General features: G+C 39.8%; 1 protein-coding gene across 1 annotated transcript in view; it reads right to left on the minus strand.

Moving 5' to 3' along the window:
• TRIP4 (thyroid hormone receptor interactor 4) overlaps nucleotides 1–23,954 on the minus strand; it is a 68,186-nt gene that overhangs the window by 11,810 nt on the left and 32,422 nt on the right. The window contains exons 10-12 of the mRNA XM_059915510.1: nucleotides 20,785–20,909; nucleotides 19,138–19,229; nucleotides 3,257–3,359 (exon numbers count right to left, since the gene is read on the minus strand). Of these exons, the coding sequence (XP_059771493.1) occupies nucleotides 3,257–3,359; nucleotides 19,138–19,229; nucleotides 20,785–20,909 (320 nt within the window). The remainder of the gene's footprint in view (nucleotides 1–3,256; nucleotides 3,360–19,137; nucleotides 19,230–20,784; nucleotides 20,910–23,954) is intronic.

Here is a 23,954-nt window from a genome sequence, read left to right on the forward strand (position 1 = left end):
TTGCCTTGCTCCTTCATCTGCTGTGTGTTTCTCCGTCTTCTCATTTTGCTTAACTTACTGTGTTTGGGGTCTCCTTTTTGCAGGCTGCAGGTTCGTAGTTCCCGTTGTTTTTGGTGTCTGTCCCCAGTGGCTAAGGTTGGTTCAGTGGGTTGTGTAGGCTTCCTGGTGGAGGGGACTAGTGCCTGTGTTCTGGTGGATGAGGCTGGATCTTGTCTTTCTGGTGGGCAGGTCCACGTCTGGTGGTGTGTTTTGGGGTGTCTGTGGCCTTATTATGATTTTAGGCAGCCTCTCTGCTAATGGATGGGGTTGTGTTCCTGTCTTGCTAGTTGTTTGGCATAGGGTATCCAGCACTGTAGCTTGCTGGTCATTGAGTGGAGCTGGGTCTTGGCGTTGAGATGGAAATCTCTGGGAGATTTTCGCCGTTTGATATTATGTGGAGCTGGGAGGTCTCTTGTGGACCAGTATCCTGAACTTGTCTCTCCCACCTCAGAGGCACAGCCCTGATGCCCAGCTGGAGCACCAAGAGCCTGTCATCCACATGGCTCAGAATAAAAGGGAGAAAAAAAAGAAAGAAAGAAAGAAGAAGATAAAATAAAATAAAATAATGTAAAGTAAAACAGTTATTAAAATAAAAAATAATTATTAAAAAAATTTTTTTTAAGTATTAAAAAAAAAAGAAAGAAAGAAAGAAGAGAGCAACCAAACCAAAAAACAAATCCACCAATGATAACAAGTGCTAAAAACTACAGTTAAAAAAAAAAACAAAAAAAATACAGCCAGACAGAACCTTAGGACAAATGGTAAAAGCAAAGCTATAGAGACAAACACACAGAAGCATACAAATACACACTCACAAGAAGAGAAAAAGGGAAAAAAAAAATATATATCATTGCTCCCAAAGTCCACCTCCTCAATTTGGGGTGATTTGTTGTCTATTCAGGTATTCCGCAGATGCAGGGTACATCAAGTTGATTGTGTTGATTTAATCCGCTGCTCCTGAGGCTGCTGGGAGAAATTTCTCTTTCTCTTCTTTGTTCGCGCAGCTCCTGGGGTTCAGCTTTGGATTTGGACCTGCCTCTGCATGTAGGTCGCCTGAGGGCATCTGTTCTTCGCTCAGACAGGACAGGGTTAAAGGAGCAGTTGATTCAGGGGCTCTGGCTCACTCAGGCTGGGGTGAGGGAGGGGTACGGAATGCGGGGCGAGCCTGCAGCGGCAGAGGCCGGCGTGACGTTGCACCAGCGTGAGGCGCGCCGTGTGTTCTTCCGGGGAAGTTGTCCCTGGATCATGGGACCCTGGCAGTGGCGGGCTGCACAGGCTCCCTGGAGGTGAGGTGTGGAGAGTGACCTGTGCTTGCACATAGGCTTCTTGGTGGCGGCAGCAGCAGCCTTAGCGTCCCATGCCCGTCTCTGGGGTCCGCACTGATAGCCGCGGCTCACGCCCGTCTCTGGAGCTCCTTTAAGCGGTGCTCTTAATCCCCTCTCCTCACGCACCAGGAAACAAAGAGGCAAGAAAAAGTCTCTTGCCTCTTCGGCAGCTCCAGACTTTTTTCCGGACCCCCTCCTGGCTAGCTGTGGCGCACTACCCCCCTTCAGGCTGTGTTCACGCCGCTAACCCCAGTCCTCTCCCTGGGATCCGACCTCCAAAGCCCGAACCTCAGCTCCCAGCCCCCACCCACCCTGGTGGGTGAGCAGACAAGCCTCTCAGGCTGGTGAGTGCTGGTCCGCACCGATCCTCTGTGCAGGAATCTCTCCGCTTTGCCCTCTGCACCCCTATTGCTGCACTCTCCTCCATGGCGCCGAAGCTTCCCCCCTCCGCCACCCACAGTCTCTGCCCACGAAGGGGCTTCCTAGTGTGTGGAAACCTTTCCTCCTTCACAGCTCCCTCCCACTGGTGCAGGTCCCATCTCTATTCTTTTGTCTCTGTTTTTTCTTTTGCCCTACTCAGGTACGTGGGGAGTTTCTTGCCTTTTGGGAGGTCTGAGGTCTTCTGCCAGCATTCAGTAGGTGTTCTGTAGGAGTTGTTCCACATATAGATGTATTTCTGAAGTATTTGTGGGGAGGTGATCTCCACGTCTTACTCTTCCGCCATCTTGAAGCTTCTCCGCTGATGTTTTTAAAAGGAAGTTAGGGACTTCCCTGGTGGCGCAGTGGTTAAGAATCTTCCCACCAATGCAGGGGACACAGGTTCGATCCCTGGTCCAGGAAGATCTCACATGCCGCGGAGCAACTAAGCCCATGCGCCACAGCTACTGAACCTGCGCTCTAGAGCCCGCAAACCACAACTACTGAAACCTGCGCGCCTAGAGCCCATGCTCTACAACAGGAGAAGCCACCGCAATGAGAAGCCTATGCACTGCAACAAAAAGTAGCCACCGCTGACTGCAACTAGAGAAAGCCCACACACAGCAATGAAGACCCAACACAACCAAAAATAAATAAATTTATTAAAAAAAAAAAAAAAGGTACGTTAGGCAAAGAGGACACCACTATATGTTTCTTGAGATTCCCTGGAAATAGAAGAGGCTGCTGTAGGACTAGACAGAGGAAGAGAAGTTGGGAGTTGAAGAAGAGTTGGAAGTTGAAAGAATAAAGTCACAAGCACTTCCTAAGAAGTGAATATGCAGAGGGTACTATAATCACAAACACATAAAAGCAAACATTACAGAAAAGAAAACCATCAGGAGGTTTCAAAAAGAGGATGAAAAGCAAGAGGGCTAGAGCAGAGCTCTAGGAAGCAGTAATCAAGGGAATAGTAGGAAGTGGTACGTCCAAAATAGACATTCAAAAATAGACACTTAAAAAGTTGTCTTATTCTCAGATTGAATACTGAGGAACAATGGAAAAAAGACAATGTTGTCACTGGCACTGGCTTAATACTTCCTTTAATAAGAACAGTACAGTGGGGCAAACGTACTCTTTTGGCTGACAAATAGGATTTTAAAGTTAATGGGGTCCTAAATGGAAGTTTAGAGTGATTCACTCATATACCAATAATTGTGGATCGAGGTATATTTTGGAAAGGCTATACTGTAGTTAACCTAACATTAAAGTTATTGATAAATAGAATTTTTTTATTGAAGTATAGTTGATTAACAACGTTGTGTTAGTTTCAGGTATATGATAAGTAGAATTTTACTAATTCTCCAAATATTTGAGATGACATAGAACAGGGTAAAAAGAGAAAAAAATTTTTAAGTTAAACAAGTGAGATTCAAGACAAAAAGAAAAAAATTAGACCATCAAAGCTTGTGACTTACAGATTTTTGGACTTCCTTTAATAGGAAACTTCACAATCATTTCCTGGGGATTTGTGCAGATGAAAACAAATGGAGAATCAGATTCTTGACTCATGTCTGGATACTGTGAAATACAAAAATAAAAAGTTCAGGCTAGTTGGAACAAATTTTGAATTTCAAGGAGATCAAAGGATGTCCCAGAATCCACCTCAACATTCTGATAATAGTACTCTCCATTACACAGTCAGGTAAAGAGGATTATGCTCAATAAGCAAGAACAAACCTTCAACTTTCCCCAGGCTTTAGCACAGTATTCTCATACAGTCTTTTGCCCACCATCTGTGACTTCCTATAATGGAAACAACTTCTTAAAAAAAGATGCCTGACATCTTCCCAGAGAATCAAAACTGACTAGTCTTTCAATATAAGTGACTGTGAGTTGGGAGATTCAGAGGTCTCCTTCAGGAACATCAGGCACCCCCAGGTTCAGCTCAAGTGAAACAGTGGAAGATTTAAGAAAAATAGAACATTTGTGGAAATTCTGCCAGAAACAATCAACAGAGCCCTTCTCTCACTAAAGGGAAGGAAGATGATTCATTCTGAAAGGTATGAACATGCCAAAGTTGTTTTGCTGGATGCATTCCAGACTCACTTAGGGTGAAAAGGTAATGGTAGAGCAATTCTGAAAATAATTTAGAAGCCTCCTTTGGATCTCATATCACAAAACAAATCTGTGTGAATACTTAGGACTTTTACTCTTTCTGCAAAGACAGACACAGAACGTGGAGTAAGACTATCTGGCCACACAATCACAACTTAAGGAACAACTGAGGTTGGCAGTAAGTGCTCTCTAGCAATGCCCAACTGACCTGGTATTTCATTATTTCCTATCTTGGGATGTCTTGTGTTTAGCATGTTGGATAAATACGACTCAAAAGCTGACTATGGCTGTGAGTCAGACTTCATCACCGGAGGAGCCTTTCTCCTAGTAATTAAAAAGTATGAAATTATTTTCCACTCTTATTCACCTGTTAAGATGTGTCCTCTAAGACATGAAAGGCTTTAAAGTTAAAATGGAGGCTTCAGTAAAATAAATAAGAAAATTCAAATGTCTCTGTAACTAGTGGAAGCATAAACAGGTAACTTCTTTACTGACTACTCTGTCCTAATGCTGTGAAGAAACAGAAGGGATTTACAGTGGCTTTTAGTCCTGCCCACATACCATGGGTTTCTGTGTGGGACAGGTGTGGCATGTACTTTGATAAAACATAGCTTAATATCAAGTATCAGCCACATTTATATTCACAGGCACTCACAATTATATTCACATGAACATTCAAAATGCTCATGGTAGAAAATAAAGACTAAAGATGGAAGGAGAAACTTTCTTCTTTCCTTATCCTTTGCATCTTCAGAATGCAAAGAAAAGCAGGGTCAGCTGTTACTGTTGAGGTGCTCTGGGACAAATAAAACCAGAGGCTCTCATCAATTTCTTTAATCCTAATTCTACAGAGGCCAGAGCAGCAACAGTCACCATTCACATCTCTTCGATTTTCCTGCTCTCTCTTCTCTGTGTCTTAGAGAGTGTCAAGGCAGAGGACAAACCTGCCAGGACTTCACAGCTCTGCTTTTCCAAAACGACAAGCCATTTCACTCCTCTTTCTTCCACATCAATACATGTTCTCTCTCTACTGGATCAATCCCATTAACAAACATCCTTTCTATAATGTCTGCCGTAAAAGAGAAACTCCCCAGACCCCACATTCTCCTCCAGCTGCTGCTCCATTTCTCAGATTCCTTTCAAAACAAGATTCATTAAAAGATTATCTATACACTCTGCCTCAAATTCGTCTCCTTCTGTTTGTTCTTGAATTCACTATAGAGAGGCTTTCACTCCCATCACTCCACCAAAACTGTTCTTGTAAAGGTTATCGTTCACTTCCATGCTGCCAAATCAATTCTCAGTTCTCATCTTAATTGATTTATATAGAACTTGACAGAATTCCTCTCCCTCCTTCTTGAGCACATTCCTCACTTTGCTTCCAGGATACAATTCTCCTTCCGATGTTGCTTCTTCACTGACTGCTCCTCATTTCCCCATCCCTTAAATGCTGTAGTACTTCAAGAGTCAAACCTCAGACCTCATCTCTCTCTACATTCACAACCTTGGCTATTTCCTTCAGTCTCAAAGTTAAAAAATAACGTCCTGAATTTGTAACTAGGAGAGGTGATGGATGTTAACTAAACTTATTGTGGTAATCATTTTGCAATATATAGATCATATATCAAATCTTCATGTTGTACAACCTTAAACTAATACAATGTTATATGCAATTATATCACAATAAAACAGGAAAAAAATAAGGTCCTGTAAATATAAATCAATACCACAATGAGACACCACTTTACTCTCACTAGGATGACTTATTATAAAACCAAACGAAAATAAAAAACAGGAAAAATAACAAGCATGGGTAAGGATGTGAAGAAACTGGAACCCTCATGCATTGCTGGTGTGAATGTAAAACGGTGCAGTTGCTGTGAAAAACAGTTCGGTGGTTCTTTTAAAAGTTAACCGTAAAAAAAAAAAAAAAAAAAAAGTTAACCGTAGAATGACCGTATGATCCAGCAATTCTACTTCTAGGTATATACTCAAAAGAACTGAAAGTAGGGATTCAGATATTTGTACACCAATGTTCACTGCAGCATTATTCACAATAGCCAATGGTTTCCACAATCCAAATGTCTAACGATAGATAAATGGATAAACAAAATATGGCATATACATACAATGGAATATTATTATGCCTTAAAAAGGAATGAAATTCTGATACATGCTACAACATGAATGAACCTAGAAAAATTATGCTAAGTGAAATAAACCATACACAAAAGGACAAATATTATACGAGTCTACTTATGTGAGATACTTAGAATACACAAATTCGGGAATTCCCTGGTGGTCCAGTGGTTAGGACTTGATGCTTTCACTGCCAGGGCTGGTGTTCAATCCCAGGTCGGAGAACTAAGATCCCACAAGCAAAAAAAGATAAATTCATACAGAAAGGAAGTATAATAGAGGTTACTAGGGGCTGGGGGAAGGAGGAAAGAGGAGTTAGTATTCACTGGGTACAAAGTTTCTGTTTGAGATGATGAAAACTTCTGGAGATGGACGGTTGCACAACACTGTGAATGTACTTAATACCCCTGAATTGTGCAGTTAAAAATAGTTTAAACGGTAAGTTTATGTTATGTATATTTACTACAATAAAAATAAAATAAAATAAAAAATCAAGGTCCTGGATTTCCTTTCCAAACCTGCCCCTCTCTTAGTCATACCCCTTTAAAATAAATAGCTATTCCATCGTTCTAGTTGTTCAGGTCAAAGATCCCACAACCAACCCGCTGGGAAATCCTGTTAACTCTACCTTCGAAAGATACCCAATAACTCACCACTTCTTAAGACCTCCATTGCTACTTCCCTGGTCCAGGCCATCACAATGTCTCCCTGGATTACCACAATAACTTCCTAATTGGTTTCTCTGTTTCTGCCCTTAACCTCCCTCTTGCCTATTCTCAACACAGCAGCCTGAGCTATTTTTAAAAAATATATCAGATCATGTCACTCCCCTGTTTAAAACTCTCCAATGGTTTTTCATCAGTCAGAATAAAAGACTAAGTCCTCACTATGACCTACAGGTCCCTAGACAATCTGGCCCCCATTTCCTCTCTGATGCCTTCTCCTACTACTCTCCCCACTTTCCACTCCAGCCACACAGGCTTCCTTGTTCCTGCCTCTGGATGTTTGTACTTGCTTACCTCTCTTCCTGGGATGCTTTCCCTGCTAGGTATCTACATGGTTTCCTCTCTCTTTCTTCAGGACTTTGTTTATATGTCAACTTCGTAGTGGGTCTTCTGGCACTCTTAACCCCCATCTCCTACCTTATTTTTTTTTCTACAGCACTTACCATCATCTGATACTATGTAATTCACTTACTTAAATTTTTAAATTTGGACTTTCCTTACTAGGATAAAAGCTCCACAAAGGCAGGGATCTTTTGTCTGTTTCGTTTACTCCTCAGCACCTAGAATCATGCCTGGCACATAGTAGGCAATCAATAAATATTTGTTGGATGAAAGAACAAAAAAATTTACCAACTTGTGCTTTTAAGTTATCTTAACCATGCTAAATATGCACATGCTGGGAACTGGACACTCTTAGGACTAAACTCTAGATAAAAGCAGGTGCTACTCTGTAACCTGTTATCCCTCAAGCTAAATTAGAACTTTTGTGTCTTGGCAAATGGCCAGTAAGGCCCTATGTTTAATGAAAACTACCCTGACATATATTAACAGAGTAAGAAAATGTCAAATAATGGGAAAAATGATGGATAAATGAAATTATAGAACAAGAGGTTCCTTGGACCCATTCATGCCTTACAATAAAAACTAAAATCAACTTTCCCAGCTGAATCTAAATGCAAGTTTCATGTGAATATTCCTTTTCCCAAGATCTATCACTAAACTTCAGGAGGCTTACAAGAAACAGCGCTGAAGTGCAAAGAAGCCTACAGGAATAAAGAAAAGTAAGGCCTATGTGTTGGGAGAAGGGATTATTTTTCACGGTAAAATGCATTAAAGCAAAGTCAGCTTGGCAGAGCCTCAGTACCTGCAAAAAAGTATAATCTCTGCAACTGGGTCTTAGACATGACAGACCACATTAAACACCAACAAGACTTACAAGAAAGGGATTTTTGGTTTGAAAGTCAAAAGACTAAAATGCAGCTGACTCAAAGAAAGAGTAAATTAAGAAAAAGGAGGTTCATATTTGTGAAGAACGTGAATAAACTCTCGATGTCATATCCAATTTAGAGAGGATGCTAGACTAAGGGTCACTGAGATGGCACAATAGATAGGATAGGGAATGTGGGTTATAAGACCAAGCAACTCAAAGCAACCATTTAAATTCAGTAATAGACTCCTCAGGACACTGCTGTTCTTGCCTTCAATAACATGACTCCTGGGCTTCCCTGGTGGCGCAGTGGTTGAGAATCCGCTTGCCAATGCAGGGGACACGGGTTCGAGCCCTGGTCTGGGAAGATCCCACATGCCGCGGAGCAACTGGGTCCGTGAGCCACAATTACTGAGCCTGCGCGTCTGGAGCCTGTGCTCCGCTACAAGAGAGGCCGCGACAGTGAGAGGCCCGCGCACCGTGATGAAGAGTGGCCCCCGCTTGCCACAATTAGAGAAAGCCCTCGCACAGAAACGAAGACCCAACACAGCCATAAATAAATAAAAAAATAAATAAATAAAATAAAAATTAAAAAAAAAAAATAACATGACTCCTATCACCTGGTTTCCAGCCTGACGATTGCGGGAGGTGGGCCTACTCTTCTTTCATGCCTCATAAGTTTCATAGCTGTCTAACACAACAGATAATTAACTACTAAACAGCCATTTTCTTCTCCAATCCAGAGGGAAATTGTTCACCAGTCATCTAGAAAACATTTCTCTTGCCATTTTCATAAGAGAAAAAAAAAGTTTAGTGGTTTTTGGCAACCACTACTGACTCAGAGCCAAGTGGGCATTTTCACCAACTCCACAAGCCTCCATTTAATCCTCGTACTGAAATGATCAGAAAGTCCTAAATGATGTCACTCTTCCCAACAAATCCCCAGATGACCTATATGTAAATCTTACACCTGTCTCCAGAGGACTAACAGCTAAAGCAAACATTTAAGAAGAAACTCATTGACAAAGAACATATATTTGCTGTCAGTTTTCTTGGTCTGAACTTTGAGGAACTAGATAGGACATGAAATCAGGCTCTGAAATCTAGTTAGCTGAAAACCAACTCCAAGAAGATTGAGGCGATAATACTCAGAAAGAGAGAAGGAAATGAGTATGATAAAAAGGCCACAAGCACAACAGATCCAAAGAAGCATATCCTGAAAGCAACTGCGTTCCCTGATAAATAGTTCTCATTAAAAAAAAACATAGTTCTCATTTTCCTTCAAAGCAATTCAAGGTGTTTACAGGATAACTAGTACGTTGGGCCCCACTATACTGGAGGATAAGAGTTTTCTCACATCAGAGTTAACATATTGATCATGATACTTTGATGAGATGACTACTGCATATTTGACTGGAGTTGGATAAAGATCATGCCAATTGGCCCTAAGTGGGATAGCTGAACTCATGTACCAGTACCCAGTGCAAATTATGTGCCTAGTAGCAAATACAGAGGGTTCCAGCTCAATGCTACAGAGACCATCCATATTTGCTCCAGGTAAGAGGAATAAGGGATAAGCAAGATGCAGCTTTTGGGTCTTCCAGACACTTGTGGAAGGTGATCTGGTTGAAGCCACACAGCATTGGTATCTTGGTCCCAGTGTGACTTTCTGTGCCCTTGGGAATCCTATCTATACTGAAACCTCCACACACAAAAGAACCCAAGAACTTATATTTTCTCTAAGATTAACCTCATAGATTTTCTGCCCTGATTCTTCAAGACCTAAATGGGAATCACCCATTCATGACAATTATTTTTGTGTTTTGTTGTTGTTGTTGTTGTTTTTTCATGACAATTTTTTTTGGTCTTAATTTGCATATAGCAGGCTTTCACTCCAACTTAAACTAGTAAGGACCAAAAGAAAATTTCTCTTAATTAAAGATGCTACATTGTAAGGTCCTTAACCATTCAAATCTACCCTAATATCTCAGAATGCTAAGACTCCTCTTGTGTTAAGCGCTCTGCCAATTTTAGATTTTTATCTCCCAATGGCTCGTCTGACTCAACTGAGAACAACTACTGAGGGAGAGCTCAGCGAATCCTTTGACACGAGTTAACATATCAAGGTAAGATCATTATCAAGTAATATAGTGTTATTAACAGCAACAATATCTCTTTATCAAATAACATGTGTTTTAGAACAAAACAGATTAAAATATTTTTAAAAGTCCAAATGGAAAATCATAGAAAAACTGATTTTTGTATGGTGATCACATACTACAGAACATCTCTCCTTTACTGCTACAATACAGGCTTCCTTTGCCACACAGCTCCTTTATTTTAAAAAGTCATTTTCCTTAAAAGAAAATTCTCTTCTTATGTATACCCCATCTAGACTAATGGTACTACCATTTAGCCCCTCACCACAGCCAGAAACCAAAGTTTATCTTAGACTTCTTTCTCTCACCCTTCACATCCAATCAAATCACCAAGTCCTATAGACTTTATCTCCTAAACATTTCAAACATCTGTTCCTTTCTTTCCAACTCAACTGCCAGAGCATTGTTGCTGGCCTCCATCATGCCTCCACCTGGACAATCATGATAATTTCCTAACTCATCTACTTGTTTTCAGGCTTGCCTCATCCAGTCCATCTTTCCTGCTGCTACCAGAACAATCTTTCTAAAATGTACATCTTATTATCTTATTACATCACTTACATGGTTGCTTTCAGAATACAAGTCAAATTCTTTAACATAGCATTTAAGGTTTTTCATATATCAACCAGTGCCTGCCCCTCAATTTATTGTCACCACCGTTAAGTGAACACCTACTAAGTGCCAAGCTATATGCTAGGACACTGGAGACAACAAGGTGAGCTGCCATAGATGGTGACCTAAAGGAACTACATGTGAACATATAATTACCAAAAAGAAAAAAAAAAGGTTAAAAATGTAAAAAGAAATATGAACACAGTAGCCCAGAGAAGGAAGTGATTAATCGTGTCAGGGAGGAAATGGGTTGAGGTCAGAGAAGACTCTACAGGAGACAGGGACACCTGAGCTCTTTCAAAGAATGAATAGAACTCTCATGGGGGACAAAAGCATGGAGACATAGGAAGGTATATCCAACCTGGATGACAAGTGTCTAGTCACTAGACTTCCCACCTTCAGTCTCTTCACTGCAATCCATCTTCCACATTGTTGCCAGATTCATTTTCTGGCTCTGATGACTTTCAAAACACCCCTCCCCAATCCCACAACGGACTAGAGAAAGAAGTCTTACCTCTGTAGCCTATCACTCAAAGCTATCTACCATCTGACCACAACATACCTTTCCATTCAACAAAGTGGTTTGCTATTACTCTCCATACAGGCCCATGACTTTCCACCTCACATTACTCCCTCTCCCTTAGAATATGCTTTCCTACCATGGAAGGAGGAAGACTTGAACAGCAACCCCAATTCTACCATTTACTGACTGACAGTACGCAAGTTATCTTAACTCTGAGTCTTAAGTTCTCTTATCTCTAAAAGAGGAGTAATGATACCTTGCTTGGTATCAAGTTGTTGTGAGGATTAGAAAATAACATATGTAATAGGTCTGGCACATAATAACTGATCAAAAAGTGATAGATTTTATCATTAATACGCTTCAAGGCTAATTCAAAAGCCACATTCCTAAGATGTTCAACATTGCTAATTATTAGAGAAATGCAAATCACAACTACAATGAACTACCACCTCACACCAGTCAGAATGGCCATCATTAAAAAGTATACAAATAACAAATGCTGGAGAGGGTATGGAGAAAAAGGAACCCTCCTACACTGTTGGTGGGAATTTAAGTTGATGCAGCCACTATTCAAAACAGTATGAGGTTCCTCAGAAAACTAAAAACAGAATTACCATATGATTCAGCAATCCCACTCCTGGGCACGTACCTGGACAAAATCATAATTCAAAAAGATACATGCACTCCTATGTTCATAGCAGCACTATTTACAATAGCCAAGACGTGGAAACAACCTAAATGTCCACTGACAGATGAGTGGATAAAGAAGATGTGGTACATACATACAATGGAATACTACTCAGCCATAAAAAAGAGCAAAATAATGCCATTTGCAGCAACATGGATGCAACTAGAGATTATCATACTAAGTGAAGTAAGTCAGAAAGAGAAAGACAAATACCGTATGATATCACTTTTATGTGGAATCTAAAATATGGCACAAGTGAACCTACCTACGAAACAGAAACAGACTCACAGACATAGAGAACAGACTTGTGGTTGCCAAGGGGGAGGATGGGTGGGGGACAGATGGACTGGGAGTTTGGGGTTAGTAGACGCAAACTATTACATATATTGGGTTGGCCAAAAAGTTCGTTCGGGTCGTCCAGTGACATTGTACAAAAACCCGAACGAACTTTTTGGTCAAACCAATAGAATGAATAAACAACAAGGTCCTACTGTATAGCACAGGGAACTATATTCAATATCCTGGGATAAACCATAATGGAAAAGAATATAAAAAAGAATGGATATATGTGTATAACCGAGTCACTCTGCTATACAACCAAAATTAACACAACATTGTAAATGAACTATACTTCAATAAAAAAATAAATTTTAAAAAATATATAGGGACTTCCCTGGTGGCACAGTGGATAAGAAACTGCCTGCCAATGCAGAGGACACGGGTTCGAGCCCTGGTCCAAGAAGATCCCACATGCCGCGGAGCAACTAAGCCCATGTGCCACAACTACTGAGCCTGCACTCTAGAGCCCGCAAGCCACAACTACTGAGCCGATGTGCCACCACTACTGAAGCCCACATGCTTAGAGCCCGTGCTCCACAACAAGAGAAGCCACTGCAATGAGAAGCCACCTCACCGCAGTTAGAGAAAGCCCATGCGCAGCAAGGAAGACCCATCGCAGCCTAAAATAAATAAACAAATTTAAAAAAATATATATATATATAAACGGCTAGTAAATATTTGAAGAGAAGATAAATGTCACCAATGATCAGGAAAATTAAATGAAAGTAACAAAATATGTTTTCACCCACTTTATTAGCAGAAATTAAATTGATCATTATTATTATTATTAATTTTTTTTTTTTTTTTTTTTGGCTGTGTTGGGTCTTTGTTGATGCACGCGGGCTAAGCAGCGAGTGGGGGCTACTCTTCGTTGCAGTGCCCGGGCTTCTCATTGGGTGGCTTCTCCTGTTGCAGAGCACAGGCTCTAGGCACGCGGGCTTCAGTAGTTGTGGCACTCAGGCTCAGCAGTTGTGGCTCGCGGGCTCTAGAGCGCAGGCTCAGTAGTTGTGGCACACGGGCTTAGTTGCTCCGCGGCACGGGATCTTCCCGGAGCAGGGCTCGAACCTGTGTCCCCTGCATTGGCGGGTGGATTCTTAACCACTGCGTCACCAGGGAAGCCCTAAATTGATTATTAATAACCAGTTTTGGTCAGGGTATTGGTATAGGAAAGACTCACACCATCGGTGGAATTTTAAATTAGATCCCTGTTTAAGAATGGTAACTTACCAGTTTGTATCAAAGTTTAAATGTATGTATCTTAGACCCTTAAGTTCTACTTCTCAGAATCTATCCTGAAGAAATACTGAGTCCTCGTAGGGAAAACAAAAAAAAACGCCACATTCTGAAGTCATCCTCCCACCTGGAAGCAACCTTTCCCTCCTTTAAATTCCTCAGAGGCAGTCCTTACTTCTCTTAAGACAGTTATCTTTGCTTTTTATTTTGTATTTGGTTGTTTACAAATTTGGTTGTATACATATCTTATCTACCTAGTGGTCTTTCAAACATTCTGAGGACAGAACCCATGGCTGATTCACCTTTTTATTTCTCTTAGGTCTAAAACAATGTCTGATTTATGGTAGGCACTCAAGTATTTACTGATCTATAAATAATTAAGAAAATCTTAAGAATTATAAGTTCATTTTCAGATGTAAAGCTAAACATTAAAGAATTTACATAAATGCACAAGAGTGTTAATATCCCCTTCTTCTCTTCAGGATAAGAAACAGAAAGCATGGGACTTCCCTGGTGGCACAATGAGAGCCTTCTCAAGCCACCGCAATGAGAAGCCTGCGCACCGCAACGAAGAGTAGCTCCCGCTCGCCGCAACTAGAGAAAGCCCGCATGCAGCGACAAAGACCCAATGCAGCCATATAAATAGATAAATACATTTTTTAAAAAATTTTAAAAAAAGAAACAGAAAGCATAATGCTTCCCGGATTATTTAAAAATGAGCATGGCTGTCCTCAACTCATCAAGTGGGCACTTGACACCCAGGTTGCAAACAACTCTAAAGACAGTCTGTTCTGACCTAGAAACTCAAGTAAATATTCTAGTCTTCTTGAGAATTCTGAAAATACATCCCCTGTCTCCCTCACGTGAGCTATGATGTTAAAGAACTGCTTAGGGTTGGGCTAGCTGTTGCAGACACACAGTTCCCCCCTTTGTTGGGTCTCCGATGCAGCCCTCACAATCCCTTAGGAATCATACATTTTAGGTCTATGAATTGGCAGGTTTTCTTAGTAAAACAGAGAGGACATTTTCACATAATTTAAAAGAGAATTTGGGGACTCTGCATTTTTCAACGCCAATGCCTGGTTTGAATACTGACTATTATTTCCTTCATTCTCTAATTTCTCATCTCTCAGACAATCCTTTGGTGATAGAAACCGATGATTTCCACACATGAAGTGATATAAGCAATCTTCCTGAAGATCTGTATCGCATGGATACTCATATAAAAAGGAACAAGTAATACTCTCTTCCCCACTGGAAGACAGTAATTCTTTTGCTGATGTCAATTTGTAGGCACCCAGCAGTAGAACTGCCTCAGCGTAATTCCTTAAATACAGGATCTTGGCTATTACAAAAGCCATAAGATCAAATGGACTAAAAGGTCAGTAAGCTGGCAGGAGAAGAATGGATTCAGTACAAAAGAAGTAGAATAATCAATGACCTCAGAGATTTCAGACAAATCAGATTTTCTATTGAAGGCAGAGATATAAATAGCACAAACACAATACAGACACATAGAAACAAAAGCCACCAACTCAACTTTCTGTTTGACAACTTGTTAGGTCTAGAGAACTGTTCAAACCACAGCTGCTAATGGTTATGGATTTGGCAATCAAAATGTCTTTGTTAAAAAAAAAGGTTTTAACTGCCTTACTATTGAGGTTACAAACCACAGCCTTGATGCATTGTTGCAGTCAACATCCTCCCTGCTGTTTTTGAGAGCTTACATCTGCTGCTGGCAGATAAAACCCTGGCAAGGCATGGGCTTCTTCCAGGGGAGTACAGGAGAAGTTTTAACTAGATGGCTCTCATCTACCTTTCTTTCCTGAGTTGAGCCTACAGCCTTTGCTGTATCATTCCTACCTTGTTTAGGTAGATCCCCTGCCATTACTCAGGAGGACTGATGGTCTAGCAGGATTTTTTTCTGGCACAAATCGGCCATGCCAGCCATACTACTTTAGAAAATAAAAGGAAGATGAGTTCTTAGCTCAGGGGAAAGCACTTTAAGCACATATTTTTAAAGCCACTTACAGTGTGCTGCACTTGATTTTAAACAACCACTAATAAAACCTTTTCTATTATTTTTTTTTTTAAGAAACTAAATGATCACACTATGCCAAAAAATAGTGAGGGCTTAGTATATTTTAACTTATCAAAGAAAGGCCAAGAATGAAAGGTCAGGAAGTAAATTACTGAGTTTCTTTGGGGAAGGAAAAAGTTAGGAACAAGATGGAGAATTAAAACATGGTTCCAAGTCACACAGGAGATTAGTTTCAGTTGAAATAAAAATTACTAGATCCACACTGGTTTTCAAAGAAAATACGGGACTTCCCTGGTAGTCCAGAGGTTAGGACTCTGCACTACCACTTCAGGAGGCACGGGTTCGATCCCTGGTCAGGGAACTAAGATCCCGCAGGCCCCGCAGTGCAGCCAAAAAAGTAAAAAAAAAAAAAAAGGAAAATGCAATTCAGCTGGGTGACGAGGAATGAGTGTGAAGATGCAGAAAGAAGACGTAAGTCAGGAAACTGTTTAACTGTTTCCTGGATCATTCTCCCTCAGTGAACTGACCTATGAGGACAAAAAAACCCAAACATACTTAGGCTAGCACTTGCTAACTATATATATACCACAAGATACCAGTATGCAAATATGTTGGTGGGGGCTGTTGTGGTCAGAAAGGTATGAGAACACTGCATATTACATCCACCAGATAAATCAGAGAATTGTATCAGAGTCAAAATGCGCACCAGCACATTCAGGGCTCTGAGAAATTCTGCAGTAAACAAATTTGTTTAATCCAAATAAATTTTCCAAATGTGTGTGTCAACAGAAACCCCTCACCCCCCTTTCTTTCCAGAGAACACCTATGCCATGGAATAGTTTGGGGAATGCTAGTCTAGGGGTATTACTCCTAAACTCTCAACTCATTCTTGAAAAAACGAGAACAACATTGGTAAAACAGACTAAGCAATCACAATTCTTACATCACAGAACCCTAGCTCAAACAGAGACAGGTAGATTACCAAAGGTGCTCGAGACATTTTCCAAAAGACAGCCAAATACCAAAGCTACGACCTTTAAACGTGGTAAGATCCTTACTCAATAAATAATCCCCAAATAGGGCTAATATCAATTCTGAATACATTCATGTGCTACTCTCAAACACAGAAAAGAAACAATGGGGAAAAGCCACAGAAAAGCTGACCATAGGGAAAATGGATATGGGACTCCTGGATGATGAAACCTCGTGGCTTTTGGCATTTTAGGCTATTCTAATGTCATACACATCAGGGAAATTCATAAAGAGTTGCCAAGACCTCCAGCTGGGAACATATGGGAGGATTCCTACACTTCTATGTGCTGCCCTCAGCATCCTCAGGATAAAAGACAGAATATAAACTCAGGTAGGAGTATCATGCTGACCTGAAAGAGAGGTACCCTTGAGAAACCAAAAAGATTTGTTTTGTTAATTATATTTCTAATTCCCATAAGCCTTGTGGTACTCTATAGATTAGGACTACAGCCCCCTACCCTTCTCAACACAAATTTGTGGCAGAAAGAAGATTGGTTAACTGCCTAGAAATTGAATTCATTTGACCTTGTATCAAGTGGTGGTCTGCTTGATAAACAAATGAGAAAGTAAGGGAAGGCCCCTGGCCAAAACACCACCCACACTGCCAGATGCTCCTCAGTTCTCTTTTAGAATGCAAATAGCCTCATAAGAAAATATAATACATCAAGTGATACTAAGCTCTTCATGAGTCTCTAAAACTGTAAAGCCTACACCAATGTAAGGAATTTTTACAATTATTACTTCTAGAATGAAAAAAAGGGAGGAGAGGAAAGAAGACATTGAAAAAAATCAGCAAAAGGTCCATAGATAGATAGAACAGGCACAAGGTTGTGGAAAACAAAGGGCCTCCATGTATCTACACTTTTGCCTAGGTCTAGATCAGGTACTAAGAGCAGAACAAAAGGGTTGGAGTCAAAATTCACACTTTGTTATACAGCAGAAACTAACACACCATTGTAAAGCAATTATACTCCAATAAAGATGTTAAAAAAAACACACACAAAATTCACACCAAAACGCGAGCACTGTACTCATATACATAAAGTAATCAGAAAAGGGCTGAGGAGGCAATCCACAAGAAAATGAAAGACAGAAAACTAGAGGGACTTCCCTTGTGGTCCAGTGGTTAAGATTGTGCTCCCAGTGCAGATCCCTAGTCGGGGAACTAAGATTACGCATGCCGCACGGCACAGCATAAAAAAAAAAGAATAGAGACAGAAAACTAGAGGGATAATAATTACTGGCTAAAACCTGTGAGGAATGAACAGAGGGAGTGAGATGGATGGGAACAGTATTTTGTTTTGTTTTGTTTTTTTAAAGCAGACACTGGGACTTCCCTGGTGGCGCAGTGGTTAAGAATCCGCCTGCCAATGCAGGGGACACAGGTTCGAGCCCTGGTCCGGGAAGATCCCACATGCAGCGGAGCAACTAAGCCCGTGTGCCACAACTACTGAGCCTGTGCTCTGGAGCCCGCGAGCCACAACTACTGAGCCCGTGTGCCACAACTACTGAAGCCCGTGTGTCTAGAGCCCGTGCTAAGCAACAAGAGAAGCCAGTGCAATGAGAAGCCTGCGCACCGCAATGAAGAGTAGGCCCCGCTCACCGCAACTAGAGAAAGCCTGCGTGCAGCAACAAAGACCTAATGCAGCCAAAAATAAATAAATAAATAAATAAATAAATAAATACACCTATTTTAAAAAAAAAGCAGACACTAATAGCAGTAATGAAAGGCACAGAAGAGTCTGCAAAGCAAAGAATTTACTGAGAAAATTAAGCTGAAGAATATGTTCTTAAGCACAGTGATGGAACCGCTATTGCGTAAAGTAACTGTTCAAAAAACAGGAAAACCATACTGTTAGGTAAGACTTTTTAGGCTTTAAGGATGGTCTTTCCCACTTTGGATTCCTGCTAGACTAAACATAAGGTTCTAAATTTCAAGAATTTTCCCATTAAGCTAAAGTCCTTCAGCTCCCTCTGCTGTTCAAAAATGTACTCTAGTTACATCAGTTCAATCTTCAGTAATCAAAATAAATAAAAATACATACATACAATATGTACATACAAACACACACACACACCCAAAGCTGGCACGGTCCAGGCAATCAGAGTTCAAACATACTTGTCTTTCATGAATTCTCTGGTCTGGACCAAACGTTCCAGAGTAAGTAATAACAAATTCTACCATTCCCACTACCTAATTGAAATAATTCAAGGAATAACGCAGGATTTCTTTGCCAAAAGCAGAAGTTTTATTAAGGGATGAGGACTCTACACTATTAGCTGGATTGTGGCAATAGCTTTTTAGGCAGAAATGTATATGTACCAGTCCTCCACACACTAGGAACCAAAGCATCACTAAATTTTTTCCATTTCTCCCATGGTCTTTTCTCTCCCCAATATTCCCTCCTTAGAAGATTCTCCTCACATGTCTAAATTCAGTTTCTAGCTCCTTACTATATACAGGATACTCTGAGTTGAAGGACCTACAGGTCAGCTACTGTGGCAAACAAAGCATCTGTCCCAGAGAAATACTCTTTACTCACCTGATTCTTAAATTGCTTCTGGGACAAGCAGTCAGTTAGGTCCACACAGCCCAGAAGACAACCTGATGGATAGTCATTGGGAAATTCCACATCTAAATCGAGAATAACAGAAGGATTACATAAATTTCTTCTTTGTGACCCTGGAACTCACAAATCTGTCTTCAATTCTGAACAAATCGCTTTCTCTATTATCTATTTATGGACATAAGGAAAACAATGAGGCTTTTTACTTGGCACAACTGTTTGTATTTTAGCAAAACATTTAGTGAGTAGCTGGCTTAGTCCACTATCCACATCCTAAACTATAGGAAAAGAAGCCTCATACCATTGAAGTTCAAGGACCCCACAACTTCACTCGAAACAAATCAATTCCACTATACCCAACTGGATCAGACTAGAGTTTGGTGGTGACGGGTTCTGGAAACAAGCTTGAGGTGTCAAGAGAAAAACATAAAAATGCAGTTAAGAAACATAAGAATGTCAAAACATGAATTTTAAAGAACCCAGGGACTTCCCTGGCGGTCCAGTGGTTAAGACTCTGCACTTCCACTGCAGAGGGCGTGGGTTCGATTCCTGGTCAGGGAACTAAGATCCTGAATGCTGCAGGTGCACACCCCCCCAAATAATAATAATAATAAAAATAAAAATAGAGGCTTCCCTGGTGGCACAGTGGTTGGGAGTCTGCCTGCCAGTGCAGGGAACACGGGTTCGAGCCCTGCTCTGGGAGGATCCCACATGCCGCGGAGCAACTGGGTCCGTGGGCCACAATTGCTGAGCCTGCGCGTCTGGAGCCTGTGCTCCGCAACAAGAGAGGCCACGATATTGAGAGGCCCGCGCACCGCGATGAGGAGTGGCCCCCGCTTGCCGCAACTGGAGAAAGCCCTCGCACAGAAACGGGGACCCAACACAGCCAAAAATAAATAAATAAATAAATTTTAAAAAATAAAAATAAATAAATAAATAAATAAATAAATAAATAAATAAATAAATAAATAAATAAAAGAACCCAGTCATACCAGTCAAAACAGAAACGCATTTTTAAGGAAACATACACTTTTGATTCCTAAAGCTTGGTTTCTTAACTTTTAAAGGTGGTTCTGTAATTATCCTCTCACTTTACCTTCAAAATTACTGTATGGGCTGAATAAGAGGAAGGAAGCCAAGACATCCAAGGGTCAGAAGTGTTTTTTAGGATCCAAACTGAGTGTTTGGGGTGACTGTCAAAACTCACTGCTTAAGTCAACCAACTTTGATCTGTCCAAATCTGATAGCAGATGTCTATTTGAGTCACTTCCAATAATAAAAAGTCTTATTTGTGGTTGTTCTTCCCAATCTAAAGATCCCAGAATTTATAGTAGTTATTTTACTCTCATAATAAAAAAAAAATGTAGAAAATTAAGACTAGTTGGTTGATTTCTGGTGTTGGGAACGGATATTTTTATTTGTACTGTTTGGTGAATTAATGTTTTGAACAGCTGTCCATGATTTGCTACTAAACAAACAAACAAACAAACACAAAGTTTAAAGTCCCTTTCAGCCAAAAAAACCCACAAGAAAGCCACAGGAAGAAGGAGGTGAAAGAAGATGAACATCAATGACTTCTCTCCACAAAGTAAGACTGAAATTAGAAGAATATATGGCCGTTACCTTTCCCACGAAGGAGAAGATATGTAGTCTGGAGTTCTGAAACTTCTTGAGGAGAGGGTCTTTTGGCTGTGGCTGCTATCCAAAGTCGTCCTCTATGTGGGGTGTACCAGCTTCTGCCCTCCACCCTTAAACAAATACAAATTTAGTAGAAAGAACCTAAATTTTAGTGTCTTGGAAGATCTCATAACGTACAGCAAATTATCCAGTTGAACCAAGAGATCTATAGATGATACCTCACCAAGAAGGGTATTTTTTGTAAAAAACATTTTTCCTACAATACCTTTCACTTGAGTATAAACCCTGTTCTCTACTTTTCCCTATCATCAGAACAAAGGCAATTCACCTCTCTCAGTTCCTATTTTTTACTTGATCTCTGTAACTCAGAAATGAAGCTTTCACTAGCCTTGAGACTTCTAGAATCCAAATCTTCTATTTTCAAGGCATCCAAGCTGTCCCACAAAAATGAAAATCCTTGCCTTTGAGTCATGAAAGATTTTGTTCATTGTTCTCCAACCTGACAGAAAAATCCTCACCCACACATAACTCCCCAAGAATAGTACTTTCATAATTACCACTTAATAGAATTTAAGTAAATAAAAATGCTTATCATCTTTACTCTAAATTGCAACCACATTCATTTATATTTTCTAAGTATTTTATAAAGGGTTATGTTTTTTGCAGATAATTAAACAATCCGTTAGCTAGTTTGAAAGAATCTTTAAGTAGAATAACAAAATGCAATCAAGAGAATGTATTACTGCCTACTTTCCAAGGATTACAAAAAGATGTTTCTCCTTTAGTTCCCACAAAATGAAATAAAGTAGCTTGATGATATAACCCTATTATACTTGCCTTATAAGGGGAAACGGAATTTCTCATACCCTTAGTTTTCCAATATAGATGAACTGGAAGAGTACCAGGCACACAGTGGGTACTCAATAAATGAGGAATGAATCAATATATTTCTCCCTCTACACCAAATGATCCACAGGGTTACTGGGAGAACGTTCTCACAAATATGGCAGAACCACCCACTTTCTTTCTGTGGGATTAGAGATTGTGGGCTGGGTGCTGTTCAGCCTGTTCTTTTCAGTGAGAAAATCTGGATAACACAGATCCAAAACAGGACGAGAGAAAGGTAAACATTCTGAGTCCCTCTGCAGAAAGCAAGCTGTTTAGTTTTCTACTTAGGAAAAGGAAGACACCTCAACTGCAGAGAACTGAATGAGAGGAAGAGACATCTGAGGGCCCAGGTGCCCTGGAGCAGAAGCAGATTCACATGCACTTGTTGTAATGCCACTACGTACCTGGATTATGAAACACTTAGGAGCCACAGAAAGAAAGCCTGACCTTGAAGAGGGGAGAAAAATGGTAACACACCTTCACGAAGGAGGCAAATCTCAACTAACCATGGAAACCACCAAAGTAGAAATGATTGTTCCTAAATTCTGATAATAAATTTTCTTTCAGGAAATAGAGAAATGACTGAGGCTTACAAAGTAAGAGTGGAAAAAGCACTCTGAAAACCTGAACTCTAGTTCCATCTCTGCCATTAACTAGCTTTGTAATTCATAGCAAGCTCCTTTACCTTTGCCGGCTTAGGTGTTCAAGACTGTAATAATACTCGTCTGATCTACTTCAATACAGCTACTGCTTTGAAAACTGTAAAATTCTATTTAAATATAAATACATAAGGCATTATTATTGTTATGAGTTAGGACCCTCCCAGGGATATAAAATTCTAAGAGATAAAATAAGAAGGAAAAAAGAGGTATCTGCATCCCCACATTCGTTGCAGCATTATTTACAATAGCCAAAACATGGAGACCATGTAAATGTCCATCGATGAATGGATGGATAAAGAAAATGGATGAAGATTATTCAGCCATAAAAGACAATGAAATCTTGCCATTTGCAGCAATATGGATCAACCTTGAAGTATTATGCTAAGTGAAATGAGTCAGAGAAAGATAAATACTTTATGATCTTACAGGTGGAATCTGAAAAAAACAAACTCATAAATATGGAGAACAGACTGGATGAAGGTAGTCAAAAGGTACAAACTTCTAATTATAAGATAAATAAATCCTGGGGATGTAATGTACAGCACGGTGAGTACAGTTAACGATAACGTATTGTATAGTTGTAAGTTGCTAAGAGAACAGATCTTAAAAGTTCTCATCACAAGAAACAAAAAATTTGTAACTATGCAAGGTGATGGATGTTAATCAAATTTATTGTGGTGATCATTTTGCAATATATACATATATATGTAATCATTATGTTGTACACCCCGACGATGTTATATATCAATTATATCTCAATAAAACTGAGAAAACAAGGGAAAACGAACATGTAATAATAAGTGAAAGAAGAAAAACATAAACGTAAATATATATTATGACCTCATTATGTAACAATTTGCACAGGAAAAAGAATATAAATAAATACTCCAAAATGCTAATGGTAGCTGTTTCTAGGTGGTGGAATTATAGATGATCTTTCTTTTTCTAGCTGCTTTTCTGTATTTATCAATTTTCTGTTTACATTTATAAAAGGAAAGAACTATTTTTTACTAGTTGAATTGAGAAGAAACATATGAAACCATGGAATGGTAAGCTATTACCATCACTAACATGTATAACGACTTAACTTTATAATACCTCTACTTATCCCTCACTACTTCCCCCACTTTTTGTAGAAAAGGAATTTGTGGTAAAATAGCTTCTCAATATGGTTACTCAGATTAAAAGATAGATGTATAGACAGAAAAACAAAATCACAGTTAGGCTGGTATCTTTAAAAAACTAATAAATAGGCATAAAAACTTTGTATTTCCAATAGGATCAAACCATTAAGGTTGCTCAGTGATATATTATTGTACAAAGGCAAAGCCAAGAGAAGTTTTCTCAATAGACTTCCTTCCAAAGATGAAAAAACTTATGTTCTATTCTTTATTATGACTAGGACCCTTAGTCCTTCTAACCTCAGTTTTTTTAAGCTATTCAGTAAAGAACAAGTCCATAACATGAATACATTGCTTAAAGTTCTATGTGCTGAAGAGTATTATAAATCATCGCTAGATTGGGAAGATGAATTCCAGTCCATAATTCTATATCAAGTTTATATAAAATCTTCCAAGATTCATTTCTGTCCTTACCTCTTTTTTT

This window comes from Balaenoptera ricei, chromosome 2 (assembly GCF_028023285.1).
Source record: "Balaenoptera ricei isolate mBalRic1 chromosome 2, mBalRic1.hap2, whole genome shotgun sequence".
Taxonomy (NCBI): domain Eukaryota; kingdom Metazoa; phylum Chordata; class Mammalia; order Artiodactyla; family Balaenopteridae; genus Balaenoptera; species Balaenoptera ricei.